We start from the raw sequence: 22826 nt of genomic DNA, 5'->3' as shown, positions 1-22826 counted from the left end.
ATATTTTGATCGTTTGCCTGGTATCTCTACCAATGCTACCAACATCAATACATCATGGAATTATGGACAAAATGTTGTCCAACGACAACAACATATTCTTGGGTCTGAGAGGCTAAATGCCAATCAAACTGTGTTTTCCGTGGCTCAAAAGGAGAATGAACAAAACATACTCTCTCCCCATGCCTTCGGCCTGGTGGAGACAATAATGGACCTCGTTAGGACTAGCGTTGAAAACCCACTGTCTTAACCCATTTTGGGTGGGAACCCCTTTTGGTGTTAGCATTACGTTATGCTTTAGCTATTGAAAGATAGCAGATCTACAAGCTCATAGCGCGCCACCGAGTGGCGCGCTACGAGCTTGTAGGTCTGCTATTTTTGAAAAATCGAAGAACCACTGACATAGAAACATAGCTTTTTCAGAAAACTGTCAGGATGTAGAAGACATTTGTAGAATCTGATCTCAGGTCAAAATGGGGTTAATCTGTAATCCTGCTGTTCTCTCTCAATGTTCAGACGGAGTGCGGCTGTCAGTTCACCTCCAAACTGGAAGGAATGTTCCGCGACATGAGCATCTCCAACACCACCATGGACGAGTTCAGGCAGCACCTGCAGACCACCGGGGTGAGTCCCTATGCAAACGGCTAAACTTATAGAATTTAGATAGCATATTATGTGTAGACACTTAAGACATGGCACTCCAGAGTGTAGAGGTTCCCACCCACTGGTACGTGTGCTGGTACGCGGGACATGTCCCACTGGTACGTGGATCTGTGCTGGTACATGTCCCACTGGTACGTGGATCTGTGCTGGTACATGTCCCACTGGTACGTGGATCTGTGCTGGTACATGTCCCACTGGTACGTGGATCTGTGCTGGTACATGTCCCACTGGTACGTGGATCTGTGCTGGTACATGTCCCACTGGTACGTGGATCTGTGCTGGTACATGTCCCACTGGTACGTGGATCTGTGCTGGTACATGTCCCACTGGTACGTGGATCTGTGCTGGTACATGTCCCACTGGTACGTGGATCTGTGCTGGTACATGTCCCACTGGTACGTGGATCTGTGCTGGTACATGTCCCACTGGTACGTGGATCTGTGCTGGTACATGTCCCACTGGTACGCGAGAAGAGAAACTCAACCTTTCCCAACCGTGAATCTATAACGTGCGTCGCCAGGATACCAATGATATGGTCAATGACAACATTATGTTGTGATATGATAAAATAGCAGCGGGTAGGCTACTTGAGGCCAGTCAACTGTCTTCCGTGTTTTGGTACGATGATGCTCCGCCACCTGTCGCTCCGCCCCAGCCTGAACCTGTCGTTTCAGGCTGAAACTTGCCAAAATTAACCATTTCACCCCGTCTTTAACATAACTATAATTAAAGGCATTTGAAAGCCATCGTCAAAGTTGCCTACCCCTGCTATATAGTGAATACAGTTTCATTGTACAGATATTCTACTGTTAGACGGATGTTAGGTGCTTAGCTTGCTCATGATCCTTGATGACTATTTCTATGTATTTGATGTATCACCATGTGTTGTTCTTGCTTACTGTAAATCACTCTGGATTAAGAGCGTCTGCTAAATGCCTACATTGTCATTTGTCAGTCACTGGCACGCCCCTTCCGTCTCACCTGCAATGAACCAACGAGATGGGGAGGATAATGCGATGCTGAGCATGTCCGATTTGTGTCGTCCAATCCCAGCTGTCGTTGATTTGTGTTGTCCAATTCCCAGCTGTCGTTGATTTGTGTTGTCCAATCCCCAGCTGTCGTTGAACGGCGTTGACCTGATCGTGCGGGTGCTCACGACAGGCTACTGGCCCACGCAGTCTGCCACGCCCAAGTGCAGCATCCCCCCCTCGCCACGCCACGCCTTTGAGGTGTTCCGACGGTCAGTCTCTCTCTGCTCTCATCATACTACTGTTTTTTTTATTATGTTTTTTTTGTGGCTTTTGCCTTTATTTTATATATTTTTTAAGGAGGGATAGACAGTAGGCTGACATGGAATGGGGAGAGAGATGGGGGGGGGGGGGGGGGGGGGGGGGGGGATGGGTGACATGCAGTAAGGGCCGTCGGGAGTCGAACCCGCGGCACACTGCCAGACTGGATTACCACCCAGGCCATCATACCCATGACTTTTTAACCCATTCTGGACGGGAACCCTAACCCCTTTTGGTGTTTTAAGCATTATTTTATACTTTAGCTATTGAAAAATAGCAGATCTACAAGCTCATAGCGCGGTTTGACAAGATCCTGTGCCACTCCCCTTAACCCATTTTGGGCGGGAACCCCTTTTGGTGTTTTAAACATTATGTTATAATTTAGCTATTGAAAAATAACAGATCTACAAGCTCGTAGCGCGCCACTCGGTGGCGCACTATGAGCTTGTAGATCTGCTATTTGTAGTGTCAATCTTTGAATATATTCTTTCAGAGCCAACGTTTTTAAGTCAAATCTTTGCTTCTTGGAGGGTCGCTGGAACAACATATTTTCAGATGGGGGTCGGTGGCCAATTACATATAATTTTTCGGGGTCCTTGACATGAAAATGTTTGAGAACGACATAGAAACATGGGTTTTTCAGGAAACTGTCAGGATTTAGAAGGCATTTGTAGAATCGTTCCCAGGTCTAAATGGGTTTTAAGAGAACATGTGTGTTGTCCTTCCGTTGCGTGTGCAGGTTCTACCTGGCCAAGCACAGCGGCAGACAACTCACGCTGCAGCATCACATGGGTTCTGCAGACCTCAACGCAACCTTCCACGGGCCAATCAAAAAGGTACGTGCCCTCAACGCAACCTTCCACGGTCCAATCAAAAAGGTACGTGGCGCTTTTTAAAGGGCTATGGAGCTGAATTATTTTTCACACGTATATACGGTATACATTGCTAGTTTCAGACCAACACGTTTTCATAAAATGAGGTGTGGCCAAACTCTTCTCCCTCCTGGCTCCAAAACTATGGAATGCACTTCCCACTGCAGTCAGAACTGCAGACTCACTCCCAGTCTTCCGCCGTAGTCTGAAAACCCACCTCTTAGTCCGTAGCACTTGCACTGGCCTCGACGACCTTACAGACGTATGGAAAGGCTCAACTCATGCATTTTATGTAAACATACCACCCTATAATGCATACGCATTGTTTCATTATATAGATATTCCACTGACGGATTTGAGGCTCTTAGCTTACGCATGATTCCTGATGACTACTGTGTATTTGATGTATTACTATTATGTGTTGTTCTTGCTTACGGTAAATCACTCTGGATTTAGAGTGTCTGATAAATGCCTACATTGTAACTTTCCAATAACATGTGTGGATAGGTCTCAGCATGCGAAATGCAGCCTTCAGTAGCATTAACACTATCAGCGCTGTGATTTCTTTCAAAATAGCAGCTCGGGGTGCCGCGCAGATATGGCAGCTTTTACTCTGAAAGCCCCCCTTCCGTTCCGTACAAAAACCGGGAGAAATAATGTTGCTTGCTTACCTCGCTATGATTACGATAAAGTCGCTGGATAATCCCTCACTTTCATATTTTGAACGAGAGGCATGATGAAGTCAGAAAGAGCTTAGTATATCCATCTGGTCAAAACCACGGAGAGCTCCCTAGATTAGGAGATACGAGCCTTTCTTTCTGAGCCGTAAACAGGGAAGTGAACGGCAACGCGCACGGGTGAACAGCAAGGAGTATGGTGCAGAAGGAGAGGCCAACCCCCCCTAAAACATTTTTTCTCTCGTTTGATATCAATGAAAATGCGCTAGGACGTGCGTACACGTCCTCGCAGTTCTTCGGTTGGATTAGCTATGATGTTTCCACACGTCCTACGATCTAAATGGGTTAAGATGTGTGGATAGGTCTCAACAGGTGAAATGCAGCCTTCAGTAGGTAGGTCTCAACAGGTGAAATGCAGCCTTCAGTAGCATTACGATGTGTGGATAGGTCTCAACGGGTGAAATGCAGCCTTCAGTAGCATTAAGATGGATGGACAGGTCTCAATAGGTGAAATGCACCCTTCAGTAGCATTAAGATGGATGGATAGGTCTCAATAGGTGAAATGCAGGCTTCAGTAGCATTAAGATGGATGGACAGGTCTCAATAGGTGAAATGCACCCTTCAGTAGCATTACGATGTATGGATAGGTCTCAATAGGTGAAATGCACCCTTCAGTAGCATTAAGATGGATGGATAGGTCTCAATAGGTGAAATGCACCCTTCAGTAGCATTAAGATGGATGGATAGGTCTCAACAGGTGAAATGCAGCCTTCAGTAGCATTAAGATGTATGGGTAGGTCTCAACAGGTGAAATGCAGCCTTCAGTAGCATTAAGATGTATGGATACTAGGTCTCAACAGGTGAAATGCAGCCTTCAGTAGCATTAAGATGTGTGGATACTAGGTCTCAACAGGTGAAATGCAGCCTTCAGTAGCATTAAGATGTATGGGTAGGTCTCAACAGGTGAAATGCAGCCTTCAGTAGCATTAAGATGTATGGATACTAGGTCTCAACAGGTGAAATGCAGCCTTCAGTAGCATTAAGATGTATGGATGGGTCTCAACAGGTGAAATGCAGCCTTCAGTAGCATTCAGATGTGTGGATAGGTCTCAACAGGTGATATGCAGCCTTCAGTAGCATTCTGTGTGTTTGATAACATTGTGACTAGTAGTGTGCTGCTGTTACATGATATGTCCAGTAGATGGCTCCATGTCACAGGACAACTCACTGCTGTGAAGTGATGTGAGCTGTTTTCAATAGAGATGTCATGTTGTTGTTTTTTAAATATTATTTGTTCCTATCAGTTTCTGAGATCTGTTTCTTGTTGTGTTGATGATAGAAAGATATCATTCCATGTACACTTGATTACGTTGATATACTATATACATTCATGCAGATGTGAATATTTGGTGCCTAACTTCTAATACAAATATTAATGAAAAAAAAGGAAAAGCAAATGTGATTATATTAAGTTGATATTGCATCAACTTACAGTAATATATTATATCATAGCCCCCAAAACATGTTTAAAGGCATATTTCACTTTCAAATGAAATGACATAATGCCAATTATTTGTGTCTATTCTTTTCAATTATTCTAAATTAGAGTACTAGATCTCTTTCTTTTTTTTACACTAAATATGATACAGATAGATGGATACATAGATAGATAGTGGCAGATTTCACCTTAAAAATATATAAAAATGTAATAAGTGTGTGTGTGTGTGTGTGTGTGTGTGTGTGTGTGTGTGTGTGTGTGTGTGTGTGTGTGTGTGTGTGTGTGTGTGTGTGTGTGTGTGTGTGTGTGTGTGTGTGTGTGTGTGTGTGTGTGTGTGTGTGTGTGTGTGTGTGTGTGTGTTTTAATTGTGATATGGATTCCCCTGAGTCTGAAATAAATATTGAATTGAATTGAATTAACCACTGTGTGCACGTTCCCATGGTCCAGGACGACGGGTCAGAGGCCGTGGGGGTGGGAGGGGCCCAGGTGACGGGCTCCAACACCAGGAAGCACATCCTCCAGGTGTCCACCTTCCAGATGACCATCCTCATGCTCTTCAACAACAGAGACAAGTCCACCTTTGAGGTACGACACTACAGTCTGCATCCAGCTCAGTGGCCTTGTGATTAGAGTGTCCGCCCTGAAACTGGGAGGTTGGGGGTTCGATCCCCGGCCGGGTCATACCAAAGACTGTAAAAAATGGGACCCACCAGTGCCTCCCTGCTTGACACTAGTCAGCATCAAGGGTTGGATTGGGGGGACATACTAGCATCATGTCCAGGGGGTCGGTGTACTTGTACATCAAGCTGCCTCACGCTACAGAAACAGGAGATAGGCTCCTGCCCCTTATGACCTTATGTTATAATTTAGCTATTGAAAAATAGCAGATCTACAAGCTCATAGCGCGCCACTCGGTGGCGCGCTATGAGCTTGTAGATCTGCTATTTTTCAACTTGTAGGTCTGCTATTTTTGAAAAATCGTGAAAATGTGCCTCGAATCTTTGAATATATATTATTTCAGAGTTTCAGTTTTAAACTCAAATCTTCCCTGGAACAACATATTTTCAGATGGGGGGGCAGAGCCATATTACATATAATTATTGGGGTCCTTGACATGAAATATTGAGAACCACTGATATAGAAACATGAGGTTTTTCAGAAAAAAATACATTTACACACTTTGAGGCACAACACTGTCTGCATCTACATTAAACTAACACACTTTGAGGTACAACACTGTCTGCATCCAAATTACACTAACACACTTTGAGGTACAACACTGTCTGCATCCAAATTACACTAACACACTTTGAGGCACAACACTGTCTGCATCCAAATTACACTAACACACTTTGAGGTACAACACTGTCTGCATCCACATTAAACTAACACACTTTGAGGTACAACACTGTCTGCATCCAAATTACACTAACACACTTTGAGGCACAACACTGTCTGCATCCAAATTACACTAACACACTTTGAGGTACAACACTGTCTGCATCCACATTAAACTAACACACTTTGAGGTACACCACTGTCTGCATCCACATTAAACTAACACACTTTGAGGTACAACACTGTCTGCATCCACATTAAACTAACACACTTTGAGGTACAACACTGTCTGCATCCACATTAAACTAACACACTTTGAGGTACACCACTGTCTGCATCCACATTAAACTAACACACTTTGAGGTACAACACTGTCTGCATCCACATTACACTAACACACTTTGAGGTACAACACTGTCTGCATCCACATTACACTAACACACTTTGAGGTACAACACTGTCTGCATCCACATTACACTAACACACTTTGAGGTACAACACTGTCTGCATCCACATTACACTAACACACTTTGAGGTACAACACTGTCTGCATCCACATTACACTAACACACTTTGAGGTACAACACTGTCTGAATCCACATTAAACCCATTTACGCCTGACCTCAACATTTAAAATAAATCTTCTAAATCCTCCAGTTTTCTGAAATAAATATTTTCACGATTTTTCAAAAATAGCAGACCTACTGTACAAGCTCGTAGATCTGCTATTTTTCAATAGCTAAATTACAACATCATGTTTAAAACACCAAAAGGGGTTCCCGCCCAAAATGGGTTAAACTAACTACTACTACTTTGAGGTACAACACTGCATCCACATGAACTAACTTTTTTTTTTAAACACTACAGAAAATACATTTCCAGGTCAGGATACTCTGGAGACTCTGTTCTCGTTCTGTTTCTTGGTGCGCGGCAGGAGATCCAGCAGGAGACGTTAACTCTCTGTTGTGTTGTGTTGTTTCAGGAGATCCAGCAGGAGACGGACATCCCAGAGAGGGAGCTGGTCCGGGCGCTGCAGTCTCTGGCGTGCGGGAAACCCACGCAGAGAGTTCTCACCAAGGAGCCAAAGTCCAAGGAGATCGAGAGCGGCCACGTGTTTACAGTCAACGACCAGTTTACCTCCAAGCTGCACCGCGTCAAGATCCAGACGGGTAGGTTTACCTTATTTCTTTTGTAAATAAGGTGTGTGTGTGTGTGTGTGTGTGTGTGTGTGTGTGTGTGTGTGTGTGTGTGTGTGTGTGTGTGTGTGTGTGTGTGTGTGTGTGTGTGTGTGTGTGTGTGTGTGTGTGTGTGTGTGTGTGTGTGTGTGTGTGTGTGTGTGTGTGTGTGTGTGTGTGTGTGTGTGTGTGTGTGTGTGTGTGTGTGTGTGTGTGTGTGTGTGTGTGTGTGTGTCATTGTGATGATTATATTTGAACTGGGGACCATCCACCCTGAAACTGTTGTAGTTTTTATTTTAAATACCTTTTTCTAATATACTGGATTTATGTATTTTGGAATCATAGGTAGAGGCCTCCTATAAGCCCCTTGGGCTTCTTGCCATCATCATAGCACTTTCCCTTTTCTATATTTTTGTAAGTTTATTGTATTGTTTTTATGCTGTGCTAAATAAAATAAAACAAAATGCCGCTCGAAAACAGGCAGTGGGATCCTATTGGTTAACCCATCCGTGCACCCCCTCCCCTCCCCGGTAGAAAACAGCGGAGAACACTGACGTCACCAAATTTGGAGCGTCGCGCCTCTGCACTGTTATTGGTTAGCAAAATACAAGGAAGTGGGTTTCCTGTGGCAGATTGTCCAATGGGAAAGAAAAGCCTTGGGAAAGGAAAATAAAAAGCCTTGGTACTGAAGCTGCAATGAAAATAAATAACCTCACCTCTGATTTCTTTATTGAACATTATTGAAAAGGTCTTAAAAGTCCTTAAGTTGTCACTTTTGAAATGTGCAGAAATGTGTGAAGTGTACTGTACACATTGTTGGTTTGTTTACTGTTGAGTGAGAAAATTGTGTTTGTACATTAAACTAATAATTTGGGGTTGGGTTCTACACTGTGCATCACCTCTCTGGGCGTGTGTAACGGGTGTTGCGTGTGCTTTTGATGTCGTCATGCGTCTCTCTCTCTCTCTCTCAGTGGCCGCTAAGCAGGGAGAGTCTGACCCGGAGAGGAAGGAGACGCGGCAGAAAGTGGACGACGACCGCAAGCACGAGATCGAAGCGGCCATCGTTCGCATCATGAAGTCCAGGAAGAAGATGCAGCACAACATATTAGTAGCAGAGGTCAGTCGACGGCCATGCAGGGTATATTCGGGGTGGAATAGTCTCTCGAGACAGACTGTTGACTCTGGTGCCCCCGGGGAAGCTTTCAGAATAAAGGCGCTAGAGTGCAAAGTAGATGAGGGAGATTTTTATTCTTGAAAACTTGTAGGAGAAAACTATCGCACACCTAGCAATCAGGCGTATGCACAGGTGCGTAGGCCAGTGGACATCAATGAAAGCAATAAGGTACACCCGCACACTGTGTATCTGCTCGGCACAAGAGTATTGTCTTATTTAATGAAGCAACGTTTCGGTCACTAGGGACCTTCCTCAGGCATTCTTGAAAACTTGCCTTTCCCCCCCAAAACGTGAAGTGAAATCTTCCATTACTACATCGCACTAGTATGTCTGATCTCTCTTTAGAAGCGTTAACCCATTCTGGGCGGGAACCCCTTTTGGTGGCATTATGTTATATACTTTAGCTATTGAAGAATAGCAGATCTACAAGCTCATGAGCTTGTACATCTGCTATTTTTGAAAAATCGTGAGAATGTGGTGCAAATCATTGAATATAATATTATTTCCGAGCGAACGTTTTTAATGTAACAGTTTCGACAGACAGGCAGACGATGTAATAACAATGCTAAAAAAAAAGTGAAAAGAGTGACTATAAAGGTTCTGATGGCCATTTTGCTCTTCCTCTCCAGGTCACCAGCCAGCTGAAATCACGATTCCTCCCCAGTCCCGTAGTCATCAAGAAACGCATCGAAGGACTCATTGAGAGGGAATACCTGGCGCGGACGGCGGAGGACCGCAAAATATACACTTATGTAGCATAAAGAAAAAAACGACGAGTAGAATTTCCAATAATTACCAAGTCCAGAGAAAAACCTTCGAGAGCCTTTTCTTGGACTGCAATGCGTTTTGAAAGAACTTTTGATGGTCTTGTGATTCCGGGGAATATACACTGGGAAGCTTTTTCTTCCATAAACACGTGTAAGAGAGAGAGAGAGAAAAGAGAGTTGCGTTCAAAAGGCGGGGAAGGATTCTAGCCACGTTTAGATTTCTTCCGGCCGTGTTGAGCTGGAGCGGACGGGGGATCTAGCTTTGTTACAGATTCATGTTTCTAACGTTGCCTTCGGAGTGTGTGTCGAGTGTGTTACAGCTCCATCGGCGTTCCATCCTATAGGAGGGGAGCGAGCAAAAAACGAGACGAAAAAATGTTACTATAAGACCGAGAGCACCTTCGAGGAGACCGAGAAAATATTTGAATTTGATCCCCGGGGTTTTAAGTGTTGATGTAAATGTGTTCCGTTTGTGTTTCGTCGTGGCACCATGATGGCTGTATACAGGTTGTCATATACACAGTTGGCCTTTTTCTGTCTCCCTGGGGTTTTTTATAAGAAGAATAAGGTATGGGGTCTCCTATATTAGGCAGTTTTAACCACTAAAGCCCTATGACAAATTGTGGAGAAATGGCAACATCTATAAGCGTACCCCGCGATGCGGTGTAAACTTGTAGAGTGACTATTTTTTGAGAATTATTTGATTTTTTTTTTGCCTATTTATGACATGCCCAAAATAGGGTTCAAGTGGTTTTATTGTAAGTTCTTTGGAACTGGGAGGCGTGGGGTGTGTGTACGGTTTTAGGGGCTCTTATTTTCGTCCATGCTAAAGCCCTTATCCCTAAACTATACTTTGCTGTTTTTCCTCTTTTTCTTTTACTATTTTGAAAAACATTTTTGAATAGTTAAAATAGCCAGTTTACATCGACACGTTGTGAGCCTGTAGATTGGCTATTTTAACTATTCAAAAATGTTTTACAAAATAGTAAATAGTAAACCCCTTATCCCTAAACTACTTTGCCTTTTTTTTTTTTTTTTTACTATTTTGAAAAACATTTTTGAATAGTTAAAATGGCCCAGTCTACAAGCTCACAACGTGTCAATGTAGATTGGCTAGTTGAACTATTCAAAAATGTTTTTCACAATAGTAAAAAAAAAAAAAAGGCAAGGAAGTTTAGGGATAAGAGGTTTAGCATAGGACGAAATTAGAGCCCTAATCTGGCAAGACGAATCACATGCATCTCATGCAGGCTCTGATGTGATGCCACATTCAGAGGTCCGGATGGCCCAGGTCGATGATGATGATGATGGTAGGTAGGGTTTGTTGATGGCATGCTTTCCTGTTGTGGATGGGTTTGGGCTGACATAATGCTCTGTAAAATGGTGTTTTTGGTCTATCGCAGTGGTTTTCAACCAGTTGGTCCGTCCGGGGACCACCAGTGGTCCTTGAGGGGGTTCCAGGTGGTCCCCAACTCCTCATGCAGCTAAATGATGGGAGAGTTGGTAACCAAATGGACCCTTATCAGAGCTTTAACCCATTTTGACCTGAGATCAGATTCTAAAAATGTTCTTCTTCTACATCCTGACAGTTTTCTGAAAAAGCAGAAAGCAGAAGTCTACACAATTAGAGAATGTAGAAGAATTGTTCTGTTGATCAATGTGTGCCTGTTATCTCTCCTAATGGTACCAACATCAATACAGCATCGAATAGAGTGCCGTAGTCCTGACGTCACTCGCTCATCCCCTGGTTCATGGGAGTTTTTCTCTATGGAGAATAACATGGGGTCATCTTAAAATCGTCTCATGTAAGAATTGTGGTCCAAAAATAAACAAACCGCGGGGAGGTGCCTCTCTATCGTTAATGGCAGTCAGTCCCTCATAGTCTGTTTCTAGCGAAAATGTAACTAATTCAGCAGCGGTAACATTAGCGTTTTCTCACAGTCAGTTGATTCTTCATATCCATATGAGTGAAACGGCCCGGGATGATTTGCTTATTTTTCAATCACAGTTCTTATATGAGGCGATCTAAAATCCCCCCTATGGGGATTACAATGCAAATAAAAAGTACATGAACCCGTGGGCTTATAGCGCCCTCTACCCATATTGATGTCAGACTTCGGTGCTCTATTGTGGACAAAATATACTATACAAACGACAACAACATATTCTTTCGTTTTGGGTCTGCGAGGTTAACCCATTTTGGGCGGGGACCCCTTTTGGTGTTTTAAACATTATGTTATAATTTAGCTATTGAAAAATAGCAGATCTACAAGCTCATAGCACGCCACCGAGTGGCGCGCTATGAGCTTGTAGATCTGCTATTTTTTGAAAATGTGGCGCAAATCCTGACAGAAAACTCTCAGGATTTAGAAGACATTTGATAAATTTCGACGTCGGGCCTAAATGGGTTAAATGTCATCCGGTGGTGGTCCCGCGGCTCAAATGCCGAATTAAATAATGGACTTTGATATGAAAAAAAGGTTGAAAACCAGTGTTGTATCATGTTATTTTTCTCTGTTCTGGCATAAAGCAGTGTTGGATCAACGACCCAGACCATGTCTCCTCTACTTGAGCGAAAGGGTTCGTTCCCAGTGCATGTTTTTGTCCCCTTTTTTTTCATTTATTTTTTATTTTCATTCTCCAGCTGCATTCGGAAATGGATGGAACCGATTAAAAGCTCCATGTTCTAATGTGTACAAATTGTAAGATAATTGTTATCGTACTCACTGCTACGGTGGATTGTACAGGGCCTTGTTTTCATCATATTAAATGTAGAATAAATGACATGACCGTGCATTCCTTTTTCTTTTCTTTTCTTTTCTTTTTTTTCAACCCATTTTGACCTGAGATCAGATTCTAAAAAGGTCCTGACAGTTTTCTGAAAAAGCTATGTTTCTATGTCAGTCGTTCTTCGATTTTTCAAAAATAGCAGACCTACAAGCTCGTAGCGCGCCACTCGGTGGCGCGCTATGAGCTTGTAGATCTGCTATTTTTCAATAGCTAAATTATAACATAATGCTAACACCAAAAGGGGTTCCCGCCCAAAATGGGTTAACTTACGACCACAGGAAGAGATCGGCAAATCTCTGTGTAATACTTACCTCTGACATAATTAAATCCTAAGGCGACAGCCTCCACGCTGCCTCCCCTGTAAGTAACGAGAAATGGTGCGAGACAAAGCTTGTGAAACCAATGTCGCAACCCAATCATCAAATCCTAAATTATGTAAATCATATGGGATCTGTGCCTCTGATATGCAGACCTCTGGGTCCAATTTGGAGGTTTCATTATGAATTTGTTTTGCTGAATCTGATTCACTTTGTGGTATATTGCAAATGATAAATGGTGCATTCCATTCACACATTAATTCGATGGCGGCGGAAAGCATGCAAGGCACCAACCTGCACATCGGGACCAATTAGGGGTTCAGACTTGCAGAGTCTTGCTCAAGGACACTTCGACACTAACTCTGGGGTTGCCCGGGATCGAACCGTGAACCTCGGTCGCTCCCATCCGGCTGCTCTACCGGCCACTCTACCGCTGAGACACTGCTGCCACTGTAAGTCTGTTGAGAGTAAGGCCCCTTCCACACAGATTACATTTCATTTGCACATAACAGTTCAAACAGACAGACACTTCTCTGTGACCGCTGTACACCTACTCTGATACTCTGTTCATCCCTGCCACTCGCGTCTGGCAAGTAGTTTTTTTTTTTTGTAAATGGCGCTAGCCCCTCCTATATTCAGCCGGTATAGTGTAGATTCTTGTCCTAACACAAACATTAAATGTCATTGGCAATGAATGGACGATGTACGATGATAAGAGCGCCCCTCACTTCACACGGGTGTGATTATTTTCTTTTGCGGGGTGCAACATCTGGCTGTACTTTGTGTGTACCCCATAGCGATGATTTGATTGGCTGAGCACGGAATGTGAGGATACACTCAGCCTGGGCACACTTGAACTTCTATGCGCGGACAGAAGAAGCTGTGTTTTGCGTCATTTCCGTTTTTTTAGACAGCTGGTGGATGGAAATGAAGCTCCACCCACGCGGCAGAATGCCGCTGGGGCAAGCTTTTCCGGGAATCTGGCCGACGTGACGCGTGGGTGGAGCTTCATTTCCATCCACCAGCTGTCTAAAAAGCCGGAAGAGACCCCGGGAGTCGGCTTCCTTTGGCCGCGCATGGAATCTTAGATGTGCCCATACCCAAAGGGAGGGCGGCAATTGTGATTGGCCGGAGTGTGATGATGTATGATGATGAGAGCGGCCCTCACTTCACACGAGTGATCTTTTCATATCCGTTAAACTGGTTTGGCTTTTCACAATCAGAATGATCAGAATCAAATATTTAAAAAAAGATATAACAAGTGTGAACCCATAGCTATGTAGGTATTTGGCATGAAAGTTGAGATATGACATTTATCGCACAGCGGCAGCCCCAGTACGGTAATTCAACTGTAATTCAAATTTGACCCATCATGTACTTTACTTTTCAGACAACTGAGCATTTTGTCTGGCATCATCATTGTGACATAGGGCAGAAAGAAATGATAAAGTGTGGGAGGCGGAGCATATATGGGCCTTTGTTGTCACTATGGTGCAGGACCAGTTGTCGGTACCCCATCATTGTCTTTATCGGGTAGAAACCTCATAATGTCCAAAACGGTTACTTTTCGGGAGTAAAATTCAAAAGTAGCAGATCTACAAGCTCAAACAAAACGTGTCACATTGTGCCACGTTTCAAGCTTGTGGATTTACTTTGTGATTATTTTCTGTGACGCTTACGTTACAGGGCATTCATTTACAAATGCCCGACAGCAACAATATATACACTATGCCTTCCATCCATCCATCTTCAACCGCTTATCATTGTCAATTGGATTTAATGTTTTTGTAGGACAAAGTTTGTGTTAGCACATACACCAAAAGCTGGACATATCTCCCTCAAAAATCACACCTGTGTGGCCAATAACAATTGTCATCCTCACTTTTCTGTCCTCACTTTTTAATCTCAAATCCAATCCGGCTAATCCCTGTGGCACAATCGTTATGCAATGCTCAACCAATGGCACATCTCCCACCCAATCACGCCGGCCAATCACAAATAGCGCCTCACTTCTCCGTCTTCACTTTTGTCTTCAAAGTTTGTCTTCAATGTTTGTCATTTTTGAGGGGCTAGCACCCCTCAAAAATCATGCCTTTTCGACGACATACTCGGCAATATATTTTTTTAAATCATGCCTTTGTGGTTTTCGGCAATATTGTTTTTTTAAATCATGCCTTTGTAGTTTTCGGGAATTAAAAAATAATGAAAATAATGTCTTTTCGACGACATACTATACATACACATGGCGTAGTGTCATCAACACGTCAATAGCTGGGGGGTGGAGTCATGTGGGGGAAAGCACAAGAGTTCTCCCAACCAGGATAAACAGTGGGGTGTTGGGTTTTGAAACCCAGATGCTTTAAAAGAATACTAATTTAAAAGTAGGCGTCATGGTTTGCCAGATCACAGGCACAGATCGTTGTTGCCGCCCGACAACTTAAGGAACGGTAAGTTTAATTGATCATATCTATAGTGACTCAACCAAGGGATTAAACAATGTGTTGTAACATGGAGGGAGAGGGAGATGGAGAGGGAAACAGATCTCTGATCTCAGTGGTCCTTGTGCAACTTGACGCATGATGATGAAATAAAGATTTAAAGGGGCATTCCACTCATTTTCAACATTTTACTATGTTATTAATGTACCTTAGATCTGTTGTGTGGAAATCATAAAAAAGTTCCCCCATTCTGTGTTTCCTAGAACTAGAGGTCTGAAAATTACTTACAGTTAATTACAGTTCTAGGATATACAAAATGGGGGGACTTTTTTATTATTTCCACACAACAGCTCTAAGGTATATTAATGACATAGTAAAATGTTGAAAATGGGTGGTTTTCCCCTTTAAGGATAATCTTACTCTGATTATAAACTAGTGGTTGGTATTGCCTGCAACACACATATATATATATATATATATATATATATATATATATATATATATATATATATAGAGAGAGAGAGAGAGAGAGAGAGAGAGAGAGAAATAAAATAATAAGTACCATGTATTTACTACAAGGGCTCTTCTTTATTATTCTGTAACAAAGGCTTTGATATTGCATCATATAGGCCTATATCGTAACTGTCCGAGAGATGATTTTTTTTTCTTTTTAAAGCTGCGTCACCATTTCCTGCTGTATCAATTATGGTACGATACGATTATCGGCAAGGAATAGGTTACGATTATTGCAATATCAATGAATTGAACCCCCCCCCCCTTAATTATAAACCACTTGAACCCCAGATTCTGAATTCTGGGTGGACATAAACCAAAAATCTACAAGCCCACAATGCGTCGCAAGTTAACGCTCATTGGTGGCCCTGAACTGTACCCGATCGGATTAAAATGATTAAAATGTCAGGCATCTGCTAAGGATGCCTCTCGAGCATCTCCCTAGGGAGGTCCTCGATGCACATCCCACTTAGTGGAAGGAGACCCCCGGGCAGACCAAGGATCAGATAGAGGGATCATACAGTATCTTCAAAATGGTCCGGGAACGCCTCGGTATCCCCCAGAATGAAGTTACTAATGTTGCTCTGGAGAGGGAAGTCTGGAGCTCTCTGGTGGAGCTGTTGCCCCCGCGACCCGACTAGGGATAAGCGGTTGAAGATGGATGGATGGATTAAAATGCTTTTTTATTTAACAATACGGAAGATATGGGTGCTAATATAGCCTCAGCCGGGAGGCGAACCCGGGTTCCCCATTCCACAGGCACAGTACGTTACCAGTTGACTAAAGAGCCATGGCCCGATAGGCAAGGATAGTAACGCAGCCACCTATAGGCTACACTAATACCCACCCGAGCAGAATTGTAACATCCGTGGCCCTGGGGTGAGCACTTTATATTTGAAATCTAAACATTTATGTAGATGTTAATGTTGTAAATGGAAAAGGGGCGTAAAACAGGTTGAAGTTCCGCCATGACAGACGAGCGCCATATCGTGAACCATGACTAAATATTGTCTCGTATATTTTAATACGTCAACTTTCCGGGGACGATCGAGTGAACGATTGCATTCCAGATATGTCCTTCTGATGGATTTGTCTTGGCTGTCAATATTTCTATCTATCATCCAACAAATCACGTGAAAGTGATTCAAATCAAGAAGACCATTCTGTTTCTCCAAAGCTAAAACCGGATGTGACGTTTATGGGCGTTCCTGTATATCCGTGTGTATGCTCCTCCATAGACATATAAAGGTAATGATCTCACTCGCACTGCTGGTCAATGGAGAGCAACGTCGCCACATGGCGGCCATGTTGCTACAGTCAGCTCACTCACTTGAATAACATTGTGTCTATGGTTGGTGCATGTATTAAATAACCATAACTTGCTCAATTGTCAACCGATTTTCAAACGGTTTGGTATTATAAATGTCAGATGATACTGCACGTATTTGTAATGGACTTTCTGCTTTAATGTTATAAAAAATAACATTAAGCAGATAAGCATACCGAATCATAGTCACGTTGATAATATTTGTAACCAAACCCGTTTGTAAATCCGTCCAGATTCCAGCGAGTTAATAAGAGTATTTTTGTTACAGCTACCAGAGCCAGCTAAAAGAAGAGTTGCGATATTGAGGGGGCAGAAAACCGCCCGGTCACGTGGTTCATGTACTCGCGCGAGTCCATAGACTCCAATGCATCCCGTAAAACTTCCGATAATGGGGACAAACCAATAGAAGTCTATGTAGAAGAGAGAAGACTGGCCCCATGAAGTGAACGGAGTTTGCGTAACTCTGTCTTACCCGATGGCTCTGACAGCTACCATAGAACATACCAGATAAGTTGACTGTAGCAAGATGGCCGCCGGCGAGCGACGCCGGAGACCCCGCCTCGTGCCGTCCACTCGCTCTCGCAATATCTATGCGCCCCCCATGCTATGATGCTGCTAGCGCGCTGAATTGTGGGGCACTTTTAAGCTAGCGTGCCCCCGCTGGTCCTCCCAACTTCACATCATCCTCCTCCTCCTCCCTCGTCCTCCTCTCTCTCACTGGGAGGAAAATGGCTGCTCCGGCGGCGGCGGCGGCAGCGGCGGCTCAGAGCCGGGCAGAGGGAGCCGGACCCGGGCAGCAGCAGCAGCTGTGCCCGAGCTTCGCGGTGGTGTGCTCCTTCATGGAGCGCTACGGGGCGGCGCTGGACCTGCCCGACATGACGTTCCCGCAGATGGAGAGGTATCTGCGGGACACCAACACAGGTGAGGACTGGAGGAGGAGGCCAGGCAGGCAGGAGCTGGGCTCTGTGTGTGTGTGTGTGTGTGTGTGTGTGTGTGTGTGAGAGAGAGAGATGGTGAGGGAACTATCAGGGAAGGAAAGAAAGATCAGGGCCGCCTGGAGCCCAGAGAGAGAGAGAGAGCGAGAGAGAGAGAGAGGGAGAGAGAGACTGACTCAGATAGAGAGGAAGAGGGAGAGAGAGAGCTGCGACACTTGAAACCTAAGCATAGAGATATCTAGGCAGGAGGCTGTACTGTTATACTAGCATCATGATCACCACCACCATCATCATGTGTGTGTTCTCTTCTGTACACCACACACACACACACACACACACACACACACACACACACACACACAGAGAGAGACTGAGAGAGTATCATCAAAGTGTGCTGTTGTTTTATAGTTTGGGCTTGTATTGTTGTTGACACTTGACAGTATTGTTGTTGTAGTACTCTCGCGAGGTTTATTATTGTTATTATTATTATTTATTATTTATGTATTTATTATTATTATTATTATAAAAACAGTGGCAGGTCGGCGCATGCGCGGGGTTACAGTCAGTGTAAAAGTTAGCTTGTTGGCTAACTGACGTTAGCCTCGCGTTGTGTTATTACAGAGGAATAAGCATAGAACGCAGTGTGGTTTCCCCCCCCATCCCTCCCCCCCTGGCCATGATGCGCTGATAAAGAGTCATGTTTTTAAATAAAGACTAGTTTTTAGGTGTCGTTTTGTTGTTACTTTAGCCTCGTTGTCATTTACAAGCTCTTTAGCTAACAGACCTGCATTATAGCTTACAGTCGGTAATATCGCGAGAGGTGCTCTTACAGGAAAATATTAAATACAGATATAATTAACTATATATACAATTGGTACCGCCAGGGGTCCCCGAGGGAGTTCCAGGGGGTCCCTCAGCTTAATGATAGAGGAACCAAATGGACCCTTTTATGGGTCTGTAACTCACATTGATTACAGTACACATTGGGGTCCCAGAGATAGAAATGCCATTAAATGGGGGTCCGACCCGTAGCCTATAATGCATGACCGGGGGTCTTTGAAATTTAAATGGTTGAGAATCAGTGCTAGAGCCGTACAAATCTTCTCTTATGGGGTAGACGGGTGGTCCCTGGGATATATTCAAATGAGGGTCCGTGACCGTGGGGCTAATATATACTAATAATATATACTGATCTATACAAGCTCGCAACGCATCTCGGTGTGAGCTGTAGATCTGTTCTTTTGGGCAAGCTATACCGACTTGTGAATTTCACTTCATCAGACAACATAATGAAGTTGAAATTCACACGTTAAGTTGTAAATGCTGCTATACTAACTGTGTTACAGTGTTACTACCAGTGGTTTCTAAAGTGGGGTCTGGGGAGTTCCAGGGGGTCCCCAGCTAAATTATAGTTAGGAACCAAATGGACCCTTATGGGTCTGTAACTCACTCTCAGAGTTAAATCAACATTGATTTTACAATATAAATTGCGGGGTCCCAGAGATAGAAATGCCATTAAATGGGGGGTCCGTAGACGAATGCATGTCAAACTGGGGGCCCTTGAAATTAAACGGGTTGAGAATCACTGCTAGAGCCGTAAACATCTTCTCTTATGGGGGTCCCTGGCATATCTCTTCAAATGGGGGTCCGCGGGCTAATTTGTGTCAATTTGGGGGGTCCTTGACATGATAAAGTCTGGGAACCACTGTACTATACTACCACCTTGGTAATCAAAACAATCTGTGCTTCCATGAATGTTCCTTAGAGTTCCATTTGATTTTCAAGCATTTTTAGTTCCAAGGACCCCTCATACATGCATTAATAGGCCAATTAATAGGCCAAATAGGCCAATTAAGATCATAAGACCAATTAAGATCCCCATAACTCTGTGAGAGTACAAACGGAAACCAAATGGACACGTAAGGGTGCATTTGGTTCCATTTGCACACTCAGATTTACCAATCATTTAGCTAGCTGGGGACCCCCTGGAACCTCCTCAGGTACCCCAGTGTGGGGGGCCCTGGACCCTACTTTGAGAACACCCGATTTAGTTAATTTTGTTAAGTTTCAAAAAGTCTGACCTTCACAGACTCTCCACACTGATGAAGGCTGGATAGCCGTTTCAGCTGTCTTTCTGTCTTTTTTATTTGATATGGACATCACAATCACATTGCTCATTGCACAATTGTACAATTAGGCGCGATTCATACTTTAGAGCCGAATAAAAGTCGGTTCGGCTTCTTTAGAGCCTACAATGTGACGTCATTTGAGGTTCGGGGGGCCCCGGTCGGCTCTTCGGTGCTAAAGTCGGCTCTTCGGTGCTACTGAAAATGTCTGACGAGCCGAAATCATTTCGGCTCGTCAGAAATAAAAAGTGCTAATTTTCACCACCTGTCCACAGGAGACTTTTCTAAAAATACAGTAGTAGTAGTAAAAAGAAAAAAATAATAAACAATCAAGTACAAGAAAGGAATATACAGTATACTACTTGTATATATTCCTTTCTTGTACTTGATTGTTTTTTTTATTACTAGTATAATACTGGTAATATTATACAACAAAATTACAATACCCATTACATTAACCTACAAAACAGAAGTAAACATAATCACTCAGGTAACCAGTCAGAAACTATGCATGTGAGCACAGTTGATTTGATTTCGACCATATAGTTTGAGTCGATCCTCTGTAGAACACGTTGCTTTAATTTTAGAACAGTAGGCAAGTAGTTCCAAAGGTTTGCCCCCTTTACTGAGAAGGCAGACTGTCCCAATGAGTTGTTACACCTGGGAACAATACAGTTACCACTTGTTGAGGCTCGTGTGGTTGCGCTACCGGAGCTCGGAAGTCTGTCGACCACCCCAGAGAACAAAGGTGAAACATGACCATACTGTAAACATTTAAAAAACAATTTGAGAGTAGAAAAAAAAACACAATTTCCAAACGTAATCTCATCGGTTTTTGATCCATGATTTTTATAGCCTGTTTGTATATTGATGTTATTGATTTTAAGACGGGAGAGGATTGTGACCATGTTGTAATGGTGTATGATAGGTGTGAGAAAATCATAGCAGTCTAGGTCCCTTCTAATATGACGAAAACAATTTAAATTTGGTTTAACCTTCTTGCCTAATATGCTTTACCTGTTTTTCAAATTTTAGGTTTTTATCCAAGATAATTCCTAAATATTGTACTTCACTCATTTCAACAAGAGTTTCATTTTTGATGCATACCTCAACAGGCCTGTTACGGATTGACATTCGATTTGATAAAGAATACGAACTCAATTGCAGTCTCGGTGTGTGCGCCCCATCACCTTTATTACAATGTTGATTTGAACGAGTAACGCACGGGTAACGCACCGCATGTCAGAGTGCGGTGGTCACAAGAATAATTATCTGTTATTATTATCTGAAATTCACAAAGTGTGCTAGGGTTTCCTTGTGATGAGGAGGAGGAGGATGATGATGATGACGGGTGAGAAAAGGTGGTTAAACTTAAAAATAGATTAATTCAGTATTAAAACAAACTCCTCCTTTCTCCTATGACAAACGTTGACACTAAAGGCCTATTCACAGTCCAGTTTTCGGTGCAGAGGTGACCACCGAAAACTACAACATGATGATAATAATAATACACTTTATTTGTATAGCACCTTTCATACATAAATGCAACTCAAAGTGCTTAACAGGGCAGAGAATAAATATAGCAATAAAACACAGGCAAGCAATTAGAAATATAACAATGGTAAAGAGCATACAAAATAAAAGCATAAAAACATAAATGGACGAAAAACAAAGCACACAGCAAATGAGTCAGAATAGAGAACTCAACTAAATCTAAAACTCAAACTCAAACTCAACTAAAAGCAAGAGTAAAAAGGTGAGTCTTGAGTTGAGCTTTAAAAATGTCTACAGAGGGTGCGTGTCTAAGTTGAAATGGAAGTCTATTCCAGGCTGTAGGCCCATAGAAGCAGATGTCACGCCTCGGTGGTCACCCACTCACCGCTCACTCAAACACATCTCTCTGCTTATACCAACGGTGGTCACCTCTTCACCGAAAACTGGCCTTAAAGGAGCATTCAGCGATTTGGGTGATTTGGAAAACCACCCAGTCCGCCCCGGTAACAAAATGTGCACATGCACGCTCTACAGTGGGGGGAAGTGCAACAGGCCAACAGCATGTGCACCAAGGCCCGCCCCCACTCGATCATGATTGGAGGAAGGCCCCTCTCATCCTGATTGGATGAAGGCTTTGCCACCCGCCACCAAAACTGAAACTAGGGTTTTTTAACCCCATGGGCTCACTGGGGACAGGGAGGAACTCCTTATATGGTCAGCACACTATATAGTAGGGAGGATTATCCAGAAAAAAAGAAAAAACAAGTGATATTTGAATTAAGTCAAATCACTGAATATACCTTTAAGGGTTGCCCACCTGTACTGCTGGCAGGTGAAGAATAGTTTCTGGCAGGTGGAGTTTATACTTTCAGGTTGCCCGACCAGGCAAGAGCTCGTTTTGAGAGCGGACGCAACCGTCTATAAACACAACACGAGATATGCCTAAACACCAGAACGTGGTGCCAGAGGGCTCTGTCTTCTGGTCTGTGGCATGTAAAATAAGAGCACTGTTTAGTGTTTACCTATTGATTGATTGATTTGAAATATTTATTAACCCATTTAGGCCTGACCTCGAAATTTTTCAAAAAATAAAAAATGTTCACGATTTTTCAAAAATAGCAGACCTACAAGCTCGTAGCGCGCCACTCGGTGGCGTGCTATGAGCTTGTAGATCTGCTATTTTTCAATAGCTAAATTATAACAATGTTTAAAAAGGGGTTCCCACCCAAAATGGGTTAACAGTTTGCAGAATACGTACATTTCAAGCACAACTCGATAGAAAAACTGTTAACTGTGGATGACGCCATAAAGCATTGCACTTTTTTTTACAATAGGATCCACCATTTTCAATTCATCATCATAATGTGCTGTTTGAACCCATAGTCATATTCATAGATATGTAGGTATTTGGCATACAAAAATTAGGTATGGCATGT

The 22826-nt window shown here is 43.2% G+C and overlaps 2 protein-coding genes across 2 annotated transcripts in view; both read left to right on the top strand.

Moving 5' to 3' along the window:
• The window catches only part of LOC306932832 (cullin-3-like), a 40358-nt gene extending 28114 nt beyond the window's left edge, over positions 1-12244 (top strand). Inside the window, exons 10-17 of the mRNA XM_079514772.1 lie at positions 514-621; positions 1776-1900; positions 2689-2785; positions 5444-5581; positions 7317-7503; positions 8481-8626; positions 9313-11685; positions 11757-12244. Of these exons, the coding sequence (XP_079370898.1) occupies positions 514-621; positions 1776-1900; positions 2689-2785; positions 5444-5581; positions 7317-7503; positions 8481-8626; positions 9313-9444 (933 nt within the window). The 3' untranslated portion in view covers positions 9445-11685; positions 11757-12244. The remainder of the gene's footprint in view (positions 1-513; positions 622-1775; positions 1901-2688; positions 2786-5443; positions 5582-7316; positions 7504-8480; positions 8627-9312; positions 11686-11756) is intronic.
• A 5341-nt stretch (positions 12245-17585) lies between these two features.
• Positions 17586-22826, top strand: part of rsf1a (remodeling and spacing factor 1a) — a gene marked incomplete at its 3' end in the record, with an annotated part of 42526 nt that continues 37285 nt past the window's right edge. The window contains exon 1 of the mRNA XM_079513903.1: positions 17586-17756. Coding sequence (XP_079370029.1) covers positions 17675-17756 — 82 coding nt within the window. The 5' untranslated portion in view covers positions 17586-17674. The remainder of the gene's footprint in view (positions 17757-22826) is intronic.

This window comes from Electrona antarctica (assembly GCF_951216825.1).
Source record: "Electrona antarctica genome assembly, chromosome: 11".
NCBI lineage: Eukaryota > Metazoa > Chordata > Actinopteri > Myctophiformes > Myctophidae > Electrona > Electrona antarctica.
This window is presented reverse-complemented; position numbering and strand designations above follow the sequence as displayed.